Raw genomic sequence first — 12,500 nt, forward strand, 5'->3', positions numbered from 1 at the left:
CCCCAGGCTGCACCGTCACTCTGCCACCACCAGAGGGAGGCATAGCACATCCAGCTCCAGGGTTGCCAGATGGGATTGACACTTTCCAGCCTCCAACCACAGTCTAAAAAACCGCTAAAACCAACAAAAAAAACTAGCCCATCTGGCAACCCTGTCCAGCTCTGCCCAGATGTCAGCGCCGCAACACACCAGCAGAGGGCGACGATGAGCAGAAACCACCACTTCCCTCCGCAGTACACCGGGCTGATACCCGGGAGTGAGGAGGATCCCATTCCGGTATTATTTAGGGTCTGGACTTGAACCCTGACACACACTGGGCCTGGGGAAGCATGTTCGGCACTATCGATGGCATCATCACTCCCTCATTGGACAACTTTCAAAGTGCGCAAGGAGTTCCTTACAGGTCAGAGAGAAGGAGTGTGTGTGTGTGTGTGTGTGTGTGTGTGTGTGTGTTTGTGTGTGTGTTTGTGTGGACAACCTTCAAAGTGCACAAGGAGTTCTTGACTGCTCACGTCTTAGTCTGTCACATCGAATGTCACCTACCTGTCTGCTGACACGCTGGCCAGGTCATAGCAGAGGGGCTGGGTGACACACACACACACACACACACACACACACATCCTGAGACTCACTGCGCTAGCATGAGGTTGCGGCGCTCGGTGTTGGTGTAGGTCTGCAGGAGGGGCAGGCCCTGCAGTCTGACCTCCTCCAGCCTGGGGAAGAAGTTCAGCTTCTCTATGTCCTCCCACCTGTTAAAACCTGACACACACACACACACACACACAAACACACACACACACAGACAGACACACACACACACACACACACACACGACATGTTCGTGACTGGGCTACTGGGCTGTCAAATACTAGGCGAACGTGTGTGTGTGTGTGTGTGTGTGTGTGTGTAAGACACGAATAAACATGGATTTTATGCATTTCAAGTGGCATCAACAGATCCTCACGCCGCATGCTCAATCTATGAATGAATGATCTTTACTGTCATTGTAGCAGGTACAACGAAATGTAAATGCAAACCCCTAGGTGCAAACAAACAAACACAGTCCGAAGAAAAAAACAAGAATGAGACATAAATAGACATAAATAGGGGGGATAAGTGATCGGTAGGCATCTGAGAATGTATCTATTATGTGAACTTCTATACTTATATATGTTACGGTACATGTGGGAATACGGTACATGTGGGAAAACTAGGGTTAGGGTTAGGTGCTACGTCGATTTGTCTAACCCTATTCTTAACCTAACCCTAACCGTAGCACCCTAGCACCTAACCCTAACCCTAGTGTTCCCACATGTACCGTTCCCACATGTACCGTAACATATATACAGAATCTAGTATACATCCAGGCATTTTTCCCGTACACAACCCCTGCCCCCGCCCCCGCCCCCGCCCCCCCCCCCCACACACACACACACCCAGCGCCTCCCAGCCCCCCTACCTGAGTTGTGCAGGTTGATGCTGCGCAGGTTGGGGAACAGGCGCGTCAGCGTGTCGCCGCTGTCCTGTATGGAGGCCAGGTTGTTGTTGGCCATGACCAGCGTGTCCAGGCCCGGGAACATGGGGCCCAGCTTGGCGGCCTCGGCCCAGTCCTGCAGGCTGTTGTCTGTGATGTGCAGCAGTCGCAGGGTGGGGCAGGGGGAGGGGCAGGGGGCGGGGCAGGGGGCGGGGCAGGGGGCGGGGCAGGGGGCAGGACAGGGGGCGGAGCAGGGGGCGGGGCAGGGGGCGGGGCAGGGGGCGGAGCCAGGGACGGAGCAGGGGGCAGGACAGGGGGCGGAGCAGGGGGCGGGGCAGGGGGCGGGGTAGGGGGCGGAGCCGGCCGACACGCTGGTGTACTGGTTAAGGCACAGGAACAACTCCTCCAGCCTGGGACACACACACACACACACACACACAAGACAAGACACACACACACACACACAACAAGACAAGACACACACACACACACACACACAACAAGACAAGACACACACACACACACAAGACAAGACACACACACCCACACACACACATAAGACAACACAACACAAGACAAGACACACACACACACACACACACAAGACAAGACACACACACACAACAAGACAAGACACACACACAAACACACACACACACACAACAATATAACACAACACAAGACAACACAACACAACACAGTACATTTTAGTTGTATAGTTTTAGCGGGTCTATATAAAGACACAGCTGGTGAAGGGGGAACAAGTCGGCAACCAATCAAAATGTTCAGACCTTTATTTTGAAACATTTAAATAAACGTCAACGATGTTGAAAATCAACGACACACTCGCTAGTCAAGCCAAAATACTGCAACAACGCAATGGATTCGGTGAGTAATTCCCTCTACTACCTAGTTGGTGTAAGACCAGCGCGGGAAACCTGTCTTACAGGCTTACACTCTTCTGTAAGTATGTCTCATTAAAAAAAGATTGCTAGCGCTAGCTCAGTGGTCTTACTCAGGCATCTCTCTGGTCAGGACGAGCAGCGTCTCCCAGGGCACCTGCGTGTTGTTGAGGACGAGGCGGCGCACGCGGCTGAAGGCCCTGGCGCAGCGCGGCTCCAGGACGGCCTCGCGCAGCGGGTTAGAGCTCAGGTTCAGGAAGTCCAGGTTGGGGATGTTGCACACGATCTTACTGATCTGGAGCAGAGAGACAAACATGTCGGTTTTTTTACACCAGAAATAATATCAAATGTACGGAGCCCCCCTAGGGTCACATGGTAGAAAAATAATATTTGATGTGTGAATCCGTTCCCTCGGTTTTGTAATTCGTTCCCTCGGTTTAGTAATTCGTTAGGGTTATGGTTAGGGTTAGGGTTAGGCCCTACGAGCCAGAACGATCGCAAGGATTAGGGTTAGGGTTAGGGTTAGAATCCTTGCGATCGTTCTGGCTCGTAGGGCGGGCCTAACCCTAACGAATTACTAAACCAAGCCACTGTACTTCATTGCGGCGTGCGACACAGGTTATGCAAATCGGTAGATGAAATGTTGTCGATGAATCACCCCCCATGGTTGTCAAAGGCACAGAATTAATCTGTTGTTTCAAAAGGATTTGTTCACACAGTGTGCACTGTTATCATTGTAGGAATATTGTCTGTTCTCAGTTAGACTGCACTTATATAGCGCCTTTTTTGCTGCTCCAAAGTGCTTTACAACGGCCTCTCATTCACCCATTCACACACACATTCACACATCAATGGCGGCAAGCTGCCATGCAAGGCGCTGGCCCGCTCACTGGGAGCTATTTTGGGGTTCAGTGTCTTGCCCAAGGACACTTCGACATGTAGCCAGCCGGGGCTCGAACCGCCAATCTGACGACCTTGTGATCATTAGGCGGCAACTCTACCTCCTGCGCCACAGCCGACTGATGCCAGTTAAGAAGCTTGGCAGAGTTCCCCAATACGCCCACTACAGTGACTGCTGGTGAGTCAAATTCGGAGGAAGGGCTCATTGTAATGCATGGAATGAAACCTGCTAAATGGTAAATGGACTGCACTTATTATAGCGCCTTATTCCAAAGCGCTTTACAATGGCCTCTCATTCACACATTCACACACACATTCACACACCAACGGCGGCAGAATTTGGGGTTTCAGTGTCTTGCCTGAGGACACCTCGACACGTGGACAGGAGGAGCCGGGGATCGAACCGCCGACCATGTGATCGTTAGACTCCCCGCTCTACCTCCTGAGCCACTGCCACCCCCATGTGTCCTCATTCCGTCCCATGCATTACAATAATAATAATAATAATAATAATAATAATAATAATAATAACTTTTTATTTGTATAGCACTTTTCCTGCAAACGTTGCAGCTCAAAGTTCGCCAATCATTATAATAATCATAATTTAATTATTTAGTCATTTAAAGGCAATATTAAAAAGATGGGTTTTTAGTCTTGACTTGAACACATTTGCTGAGGTTGCATCCCTAATGTAAACTGGCAGTGCATTCCACAATCTGGGGGCATAAAACGAGAATGCAGCCTCACCAAATCTCTTCTTTTGTACATGGACGTGTGGACGTGGTACACAGACAAAACCAGCGTCAGAAGACCTGAGAGCTCTATTGGGCTGATATGCTAGCAAAAGGTCTTTCAGATATTCTGGTTCTGTGCCAGTGAGAGCTTTATAAACAAGCAAAAGGATCTTGAAATCTATTCTGAACTTAACAGGAAGCCAGTGTAGAGTCTCTAAAATAGGAGTTATATGAGCTCTTCTGATTGTGAATACCTGCTGTAGGTATTGTACTCTATGATCCCACCGACCTCATTCATACATCTCCCTCTCTCTCTCTCTCTCTCTCCATCTCCCTCTCTCTCTCCTTCTCCCTCTCCATCTCCCTCTCCCTCTCTCTCTCCATCTCCCTCTCCCTCTCCATCTCCATCTCCCTCTCCCTCTCTCTCTCCATCTCCCTCTCCCTCTCTCTCTCCTTCTCCCTCTCCCTCTCTCTCTCCATCTCCCTCTCCCTCTCTCTCTCCTTCTCCATCTCCCTCTCACCCTCTACCTCTCCACCCCCCCTCTCCCTCTTCCTCTCCCTCTTCCTCTCCCTCTAACCGACCTCGTTCCAGTCCTGCAGGGTGTTGTGGGACAGGTCCAGCTCCACCACATGGGCACAGAAGGCAGCGATCTCCCCCCGGTCTCCCGCCTGACTGATGCCACAGCCGTTCAGGACCAGCACACTGGGGAGGTTCAGACGGTCTGGAGGGGGGGGGGGGAGGGAGGGAGGGGGAGGGGGAGGGAGGGGGAGAGAGACAGAGAGAGGGGGAGAGAGAGAGAGAGAGAGGGAGTGAGGGAGTGAGAGAGAGAGAGAGACACGCAGAGAGAGAGAGAGAGGGAGACAGAGAGACACAGAGAGTGAGATAGATAGAAAGAGAGAGAGAGAGTGAGATAGATTGAAAGAGGGAGAGAGAGAGAGAGACTCTTAGGAGTAGCAATTGCACATTTGTGGCAGTCCCACTCATATTTTTCATTGTATTGGACAGACACAGTGAAGACAGACAGGAAAGTAAGGAGAAGAAGGGAGAGAGAGAGAGAGGGCATGTCAGCAGGGCATGGGGGCCGGATTCGAACCCATGCCGACATGGGCATACAGTATGTGTGCATTGCAGACCGTGGTGCTGGACCACTGGACCACCCCAGGCCATGGTGCTGGACCACTGGACCACCCCAGGCCATGGTGCTAGACCACTGGACCACCCCAGGCCATGGTGCTAGACCACTGGACCACCCCAGGCCATGGTACTAGACCACTGGACCACCCCAGGCCATGGTTCTAGACCACTGGACCACCCCAGGCCATGGTGCTAGACCACTGGACCACCCCAGGCCATGGTGCTAGACCACTGGACCACCCCAGGCCATGGTACTAGACCACTGGACCACCCCAGGCCATGGTGCTGGACCACTGGACCACCCCAGGCCATGGTGCTAGACCACTGGACCACCCCAGGCCATGGTACTAGACCACTGGACCACCCCAGGCCATGGTTCTAGACCACTGGACCACCCCAGGCCATGGTGCTAGACCACTGGACCACCCCAGGCCATGGTGCTAGACCACTGGACCACCCCAGGCCATGGTGCTAGACCACTGGACCACCCCAGGCCATGGTACCAGACCACCCCAGGCCATGGTGCTAGACCACCGGACCACCCCAGAACCACAACGCCCACCCACCTTTCATAGGGGATCCCTGGGGTCCGGGCGGCACCACCACCGCCGCTCCCGGGCCGCGTCGGTACGGGAAGTTCTCTGGACTGTACTTCTCACTGATCACCTGCATGAACGTACGGCCCCCCACCCCCACCCCCGCCGCAGCCGCCTCCATGGCCCCTTCCGACATCCCCCCTCTCTCTCTCTGTCAGCTGACCTGCAGGGGGGGGAAAAGAGCACAAATATACGTAAATACTCCTGGAGGAGGTCAGTTAGGAACAGGCGGACACGGACTTGTTGTCGGGCTGTCTGAACAAACGACACAGTCGAACGAACGAACGAACGAACGAACGAACGAACGCACTCAGTCACTCAGTCACTTAGTCACTCACTAACTCACTCATTGGGATAGAGACAGTAGAGATTGACAGGAAGGATGGGTGAGAGAGAGAGAGAGAGAGAGAGAGAGAGAGAGAGAGAGAGGAGGATAGAGACAGTAGAGATTGACAGGAAGGATGGATGATAGAGAGAGAGGAGGATAGAGACAGTAGAGATTGACAGGAAGGATGGGTGAGAGAGAGAGAGAGGAGGATAGACAGTAGAGATTGACAGGAAGGATGGATGAGAGAGAGAGAGGAGGATAGAGACAGTAGAGATGGTCAGGAAGGATGGGTGAGAGAAAGAGAGGAGGATAGAGACAGTAGAGATTGACAGGAAGGATGGGTGAGAGAGAGAGAGGAGGATAGAGACAGTAGAGATTGACAGGAAGGATGGGTGTGAGAGAGAGAGAGGAGGATAGAGACAGTAGAGATTGACAGGAAGGATGGGTGTGAGAGAGAGAGAGGAGGATAGAGACAGTAGAGATTGACAGGAAGGATGGGTGAGAGAGAGAGAGAGAGAGAGAGGAGGGATGACATGCAGGACTGAGAGTCCCTATGTAAACACCTTTAAACTTGAAGAACACCCAAGTACAGTAATGTGTAATGATGTTTCTCTTGATTGTGTTTTCAATATCTATAAATATAATATAAAGTGTAAACACGGAGAGAAGACATCTTGATTGCCTCACAAGGTCGCCCTAGATACACCATCTGCTGCTGGGCGTTTAAATAATGTAGTGGCTTTACAGAAATGAAGGCGACAGTATCGTATTACAGTATTTCATCATCAGCACGTGTTGCCGTTGGATACAGCTAAATATGGATCAAATGGGGTATGGTCAAATGACCGCAACAGAGGAAATTATAGATTAGAATGACCACATACTGTCGTTATCCAAAACCAAGTCAGGTTATAGACCAACTGTATCATTCTTGTCTCTTTCCCATCCACTGTAGCAGTTTTTACAAATCGTGATGTTAATTCGGGACGAATTATAAGGTTCTATCTCCATTTTTGGTCAAAATTTAGTTTTTTACATAATCTGATCCATTAGGTGTTTATTAATGCCTGTGTGGTGTTATTTTTTAAAATGTTGACCTTTTTGAGTTAGTAATTCATAAAATACAAAGGTTCCATCTCACAAAACAATGGAATGTAAAGACTTTGACGCTCAATATCTCTGAACTGCCCTAAACAGTGGATAGTGTACATAGCCTTTATTTATGTAAACCAGCTCCTTCCCTTCTTGTGATTTTTTTTAAAAGTGTTTTTTCTTTTTTCTTTCCTAACACCAGGGGAGCCACCCCTCCTAAATTTCGTTGTTTGGTACCTGTACTGTAGCAATGACAATAAAGTCCATTCATTCATTCATTCATTCAAACGGAGATAGAACCTTATAATTCTAAACGGAGATAGAACCTTATCATTCTAAACGGAGATAGAACCTTCTCATTCTAAACGGAGATAGAACCTTATCATTCTAAACGGAGATAGAACCTTATCATTCTAAACTCACGAAATGGAGTAATAACAATCCAATCTAAAGACAAATGTCGTCATCACATTATCACTTTCTGCCCTTTATGACAACTACAGTTGTTCGAGAGGGCAGTAAAAGTAGTGTTTAGTGCAAAGCTCTCCAATTCCAAACCTGTGTGGGCTCCTGTACGAGTTCCTTACCTGCAGCGAAGGCCCTCTCCACCTGCCACCGGTCCACTACCACCACGGGTCACTCTGCCTGTCCGTCTCTGCAGGGAAGGCCCTCTCCACCTGTCCACTACCACCACGGGTCACTCTGCCTGTCCGTCTCTGCAGGGAAGGCCTGGCCACTACCACCACGGGTCACTCTGCCTGTCCGTCTCTGCAGGGAAGGCCCTCTCCACCTGTCCACTACCACCACAGGTCACTCTGCCTGTCCGTCTCTGCAGGGAAGGCCTGGCCAGAAACACACACAACACAGGCGAGTCTCACCTCTCAGAGAGGCGTGGGACATTCATGATGAGTTCACAGCACCAGGACTAAACTGGGATGATGAGATTAAAACAAGGGGCGGTTGGCTCTTACTCCAGAGTGGCTAGGTAGGTAATAACACCTGGTAGAGAGGCTAGGTAGGTAAGGCTAGGCTAGGCTAGGTAGGTAAGGCTAGGCTAGGCTAGGCTAGGCTAGGTAGGTAAGGCTAGGCTAGGCTAGGTAGGTAAGGCTATAACACCTGTAGAGAGGCTAGGTAGGTAAGGCTAGGCTAGGCTAGGTAGGTAAGGCTAGGCTAGGCTATGCTAGGCTAGGCTAGGTAGGTAAGGCTAGGCTAGGTAGGTAAGGCTAGGCTAGGTAGGTAAGGCTAGGCTAGGTAGGTAAGGCTAGGCTAGGTAGGTAAGGCTAGGCTAGATAGGTAAGGCTATAACACCTGGTAGGGAGGCTAGGTAGGTAAGGCTAGGCTAGGCTAGGTAGGTAAGGCTAGGCTAGGTAGGTAAGGCTAGGCTAGGCTAGGTAGGTAAGGCTAGGCTAGGTAAGGCTAGGCTAGGTAGGTAAGGCTAGGCTAGGTAGCTAGGTAGGTAAGGCTAGGCTAGGCTAGGTAGGTAAGGCTAGGCTAGGCTAGGTAGGGCTAGGTAGGTAAGGCTAGGCTAGGTAGCTAGGTAGGTAAGGCTAGGCTAGGCTAGGTAGGTAAGGCTATAACACCTGGTAGGGAGGCTAGGTAGGTAAGGCTAGGCTAGGCTAGGTAGGTAAGGCTATAACACCTGTAGAGAGGATAGGTAGGTAAGGCTAGGCTAGGCTAGGCTAGGTAGGTAAGACTAGGCTAGGCTAGGCTAGGCTAGGCTAGGCTAGGTAAGGCTATAACACCTGTAGAGAGAGGCAGCTCAAAGTGCTCCAATCATTATATAATCATCATTTAATTATTTACTCATTTAAAGGCAATATTAGAAAGATGGGTTTTTAGTCTTGACTTGAACATAATGTGCTGAGGTTGCATCCCTAATGTAAACTGGCAGTGAGACACAATCTGGGCGCATAAAATGAGAATGCAGCCTCACCAAATCTCTTCTTTTGGACATGTGGTACACAGAGAAAGCCAGCGTCAGAAGACCTGAGAGCTCTATTGGGCTGATATGCTAGCAGAAGACCTGAGAGCTCTATTGGGCTGATATGCTAGCAGAAGACCTGAGAGCTCTATTGGGCTGATATGCTAGCAGAAGACCTGAGAGCTCTATTGGGCTGATATGCTAGCAGAAGACCTGAGAGCTCTATTGGGCTGATATGCTAGCAGAAGACCTGAGAGCTCTATTGGGCTGATATGCTAGCAGAAGACCTGAGAGCTCTATTGGGCTGATATGCTAGCAGAAGACCTGAGAGCTCTATTGGGCTGATATGCTAGCAGAAGACCTGAGAGCTCTATTGGGCTGATATGCTAACAGAAGACCTGAGAGCTCTATTGGGCTGACCAGCAAAAAAGTGTTTCAGATATTCTGGTGCTGTGCCAGTGAGAGCTTTATAAACAAGCAGAAGGATCTGGAAATCTATTCTGAACTCAACAGGAATCCAGTTTAGAGTCTCTAAAATAAAAATAGGAGTTATAATTATGATGCAACTCAATGCGCTTCACATAATAAACATTCTCAGTCAATCAATCAATCAATCAATCAATCAATACTGACAGATATGTAGACAGATATGTGTCAACAGAACACTGAACATTAATTTTAGGCCCAATAACATTCACACAATCGCGATTCAAACGCAGCAGTGAGGCTCAAACGAATGAGACTCACGTGCATGATGATTATAATAATTATAATATGTTTAGGCCTGTATATGTTATATATAATAATGTCATATATACATAATGGTTCTCGTAGCCACTGAAGCAGAAGTATTTCATATAACATCCATGCCCATCACATCTGGGATAATCGTGTTGCATTTATATTTATATGGAGTCTAAAATGAATGATATCGATTATATTAATAGATAAGAAACGAAAACAAATGACGGAGCGACCAGACCAAGACACGTCGATGACAATGACAGATGCAGATTGATTTAATAAATCATCGATAACAATAGCATGTATTTACTACAACACATGTATAACATAACTGTTATGACACCCTACTCACATGCAATTTCACCAAGGACATTATTAGTTAGTAAAAAATAAAATAAAAAAAATAAAGGTATCTAGTAAAAAGCGAAATAGACACATTTAATGGTTAGCAGAATGAATGTGGTCCAGATTCAGCATCCATCCATTGAATGACCCATGTTCATGTTCAGATCATGACAATGCTATTCTCTGATTTTGTACCTTTTTTCTTTTCTTTTTCAATCGAAACGCATTGCTTAGATCACATGTCTCAAATGGTATATTTTCTCATTTCCTACTCACCTTTAAATGACCTGCTATGATACTCCCAGAATTATGTTATGTTATTGTTTATCCAGCTGTCATCGTTCATCCCGGAGGTATGACGTCAGGCTGCGTTCGTAAATTCGTTCTGGGAAATCTGATCCGCACTCACGGAGCGCCTCTTGTCCAATCAAATGACTTGGTCTTTTTTATATCGTTGAACCCAGCGTGCGCTCCGGCGCGCTCGAAGCAATGTTACGAACGCAGCCGTAACCATGTGATTACAAGGGGTGCATTCAAAACGCAGAACATTGCAAAACGTGATTTTTTTTTCTGCTAAAATTGAAAATGTTAATAAACTCTGACTAGTTTGCTGTAGTCTGATTTCACCTGACTTCCCAGATATACAGTGAGGGAAATTATTATTAAGATCCCCTGCAGATTTTGTACGTTTGCCAACTGACAAGACAGAATATATATATATATATATATATATATATATATATATATATATATATATATATATATATATATATATATATATATATATATATATACTGTATATAAAAATTATAATCCAGAAAAACACATTATATAAAAGTCAGAAATGTATTTGCTTTAGCACAGAGATGGGGGGAGAAGATGGAGAGAGATGGAGGGGGGAGGAGATGGAGGGGGGAGAAGGAGGGGGGAGGAGATGGAGAGAGGAGATGGAGGGGGAGATGGAGGGGGGAGGAGATGGAGGGAGGAGATGGAGGGGGAGATGGAGGGGGGAGGAGATGGAGGGAGGAGATGGAGGGGGAGATGGAGGGGGGAGGAGATGGAGGGAGGAGATGGAGGGGGAGATGGAGGGGGGAGGAGATGGAGGGAGGAGATGGAGGGGGGAGGAGATGGAGAGAGATGGAGGGGGGAGGAGATGGAGGGGGAGATGGAGGGGGGAGGAGATGGAGAGAGATGGAGGGAGGAGATGGAGGGAGGAGATGGAGGGGGGAGGAGATGGAGAGAGATGGAGGGAGGAGGAGATGGAGGGAGGAGATGGAGGGGGAGATGGAGGGGGGAGGAGATGGAGGGAGGAGATGGAGGGGGAGAAGGAGGGGGAGGAGATGGAGGGGGGAGGAGATGGAGAGAGATGGAGGGAGGAGATGGAGGGGGAGAAGGAGGGGGGAGGAGATGGAGGGAGGAGATGGAGGGGGAGATGGAGGGGGGAGAAGATGGAGAGAGATGGAGGGAGGAGATGGAGGGGGAGAAGGAGGGGGGAGGAGATGGAGGGGGAGATGGAGGGGGGAGGAGATGGAGGGGGGAGGAGATGGAGAGAGATGGAGGGAGGAGATGGAGGGGGAGAAGGAGGGGGGAGGAGATGGAGGGGGAGATGGAGGGGGGAGGAGATGGAGAGAGATGGAGGGAGGAGAAGGAGGGGGAGGAGATGGAGGGAGGAGATGGAGGGAGGAGATGGAGGGGGGAGGAGATGGAGAGAGATGGAGGGAGGAGATGGAGGGGGAGAAGGAGGGGGGAGGAGATGGAGGGGGAGAAGGAGGGGGGAGGAGATGGAGGGAGGAGATGGAGGGGGAGATGGAGCAGGGAGAAGATGGAGAGAGATGGGGAGTGAGGAGATGGATTTGCAGTCGTCGTGCTAGAATAAGATTTTTTTTTTTTTTTTTTTTGTAGACACTGGAGAAACAGTACATCGGGTAGTAGACATCTTAGGAGAAACAGTATAGGAAGGGAAGCAGGTGTCTCTGGAGACACAGTGCAGGCGGGTAGTAGATGTCTCAGGAGGAGCAGTTAAGGTGTAGCCTGAAGAGATGGGTCTTCAGTTTCTGACAGAAGATGAGATGTATCATTCAGATGAGATGTATAATTCAGATGAGATGTGTCATTCAGATGAGATGTATCATACAGATGAGATTCATCATACAGATACTACAGATGTCAATACATCTGCACCCAAATGACCTGCCAGTCAATGTTGTTGACTTTGCTAATAGCTGACTGCCAATGTATGGAATCTGACTGCCAACGTATGGAATCTATGAATGTGGCCTACATATTCTTTGCTTCCAGTCCATCTGACTGCAGCTCATTCAATATCAAT

At 49.1% G+C, this 12,500-nt stretch overlaps 1 protein-coding gene across 1 annotated transcript in view; it reads right to left on the bottom strand.

Moving 5' to 3' along the window:
• LOC308172770 (tubulin-specific chaperone cofactor E-like protein) overlaps positions 1–5,862 on the bottom strand; it is a gene marked incomplete at both ends in the record, with an annotated part of 9,466 nt that extends 3,604 nt beyond the window's left edge. Inside the window, 5 exon segments of the mRNA XM_080547720.1 lie at positions 633–759; positions 1,460–1,884; positions 2,490–2,671; positions 4,593–4,732; positions 5,712–5,862. Coding sequence (XP_080403846.1) covers positions 633–759; positions 1,460–1,884; positions 2,490–2,671; positions 4,593–4,732; positions 5,712–5,862 — 1,025 coding nt within the window.
• Between the last annotated feature and the right edge of the window lie 6,638 nt (positions 5,863–12,500).

The sequence above is a fragment of the Nansenia antarctica genome (assembly GCF_963989245.1).
Source record: "Nansenia antarctica genome assembly, chromosome: 17".
NCBI lineage: Eukaryota > Metazoa > Chordata > Actinopteri > Argentiniformes > Microstomatidae > Nansenia > Nansenia antarctica.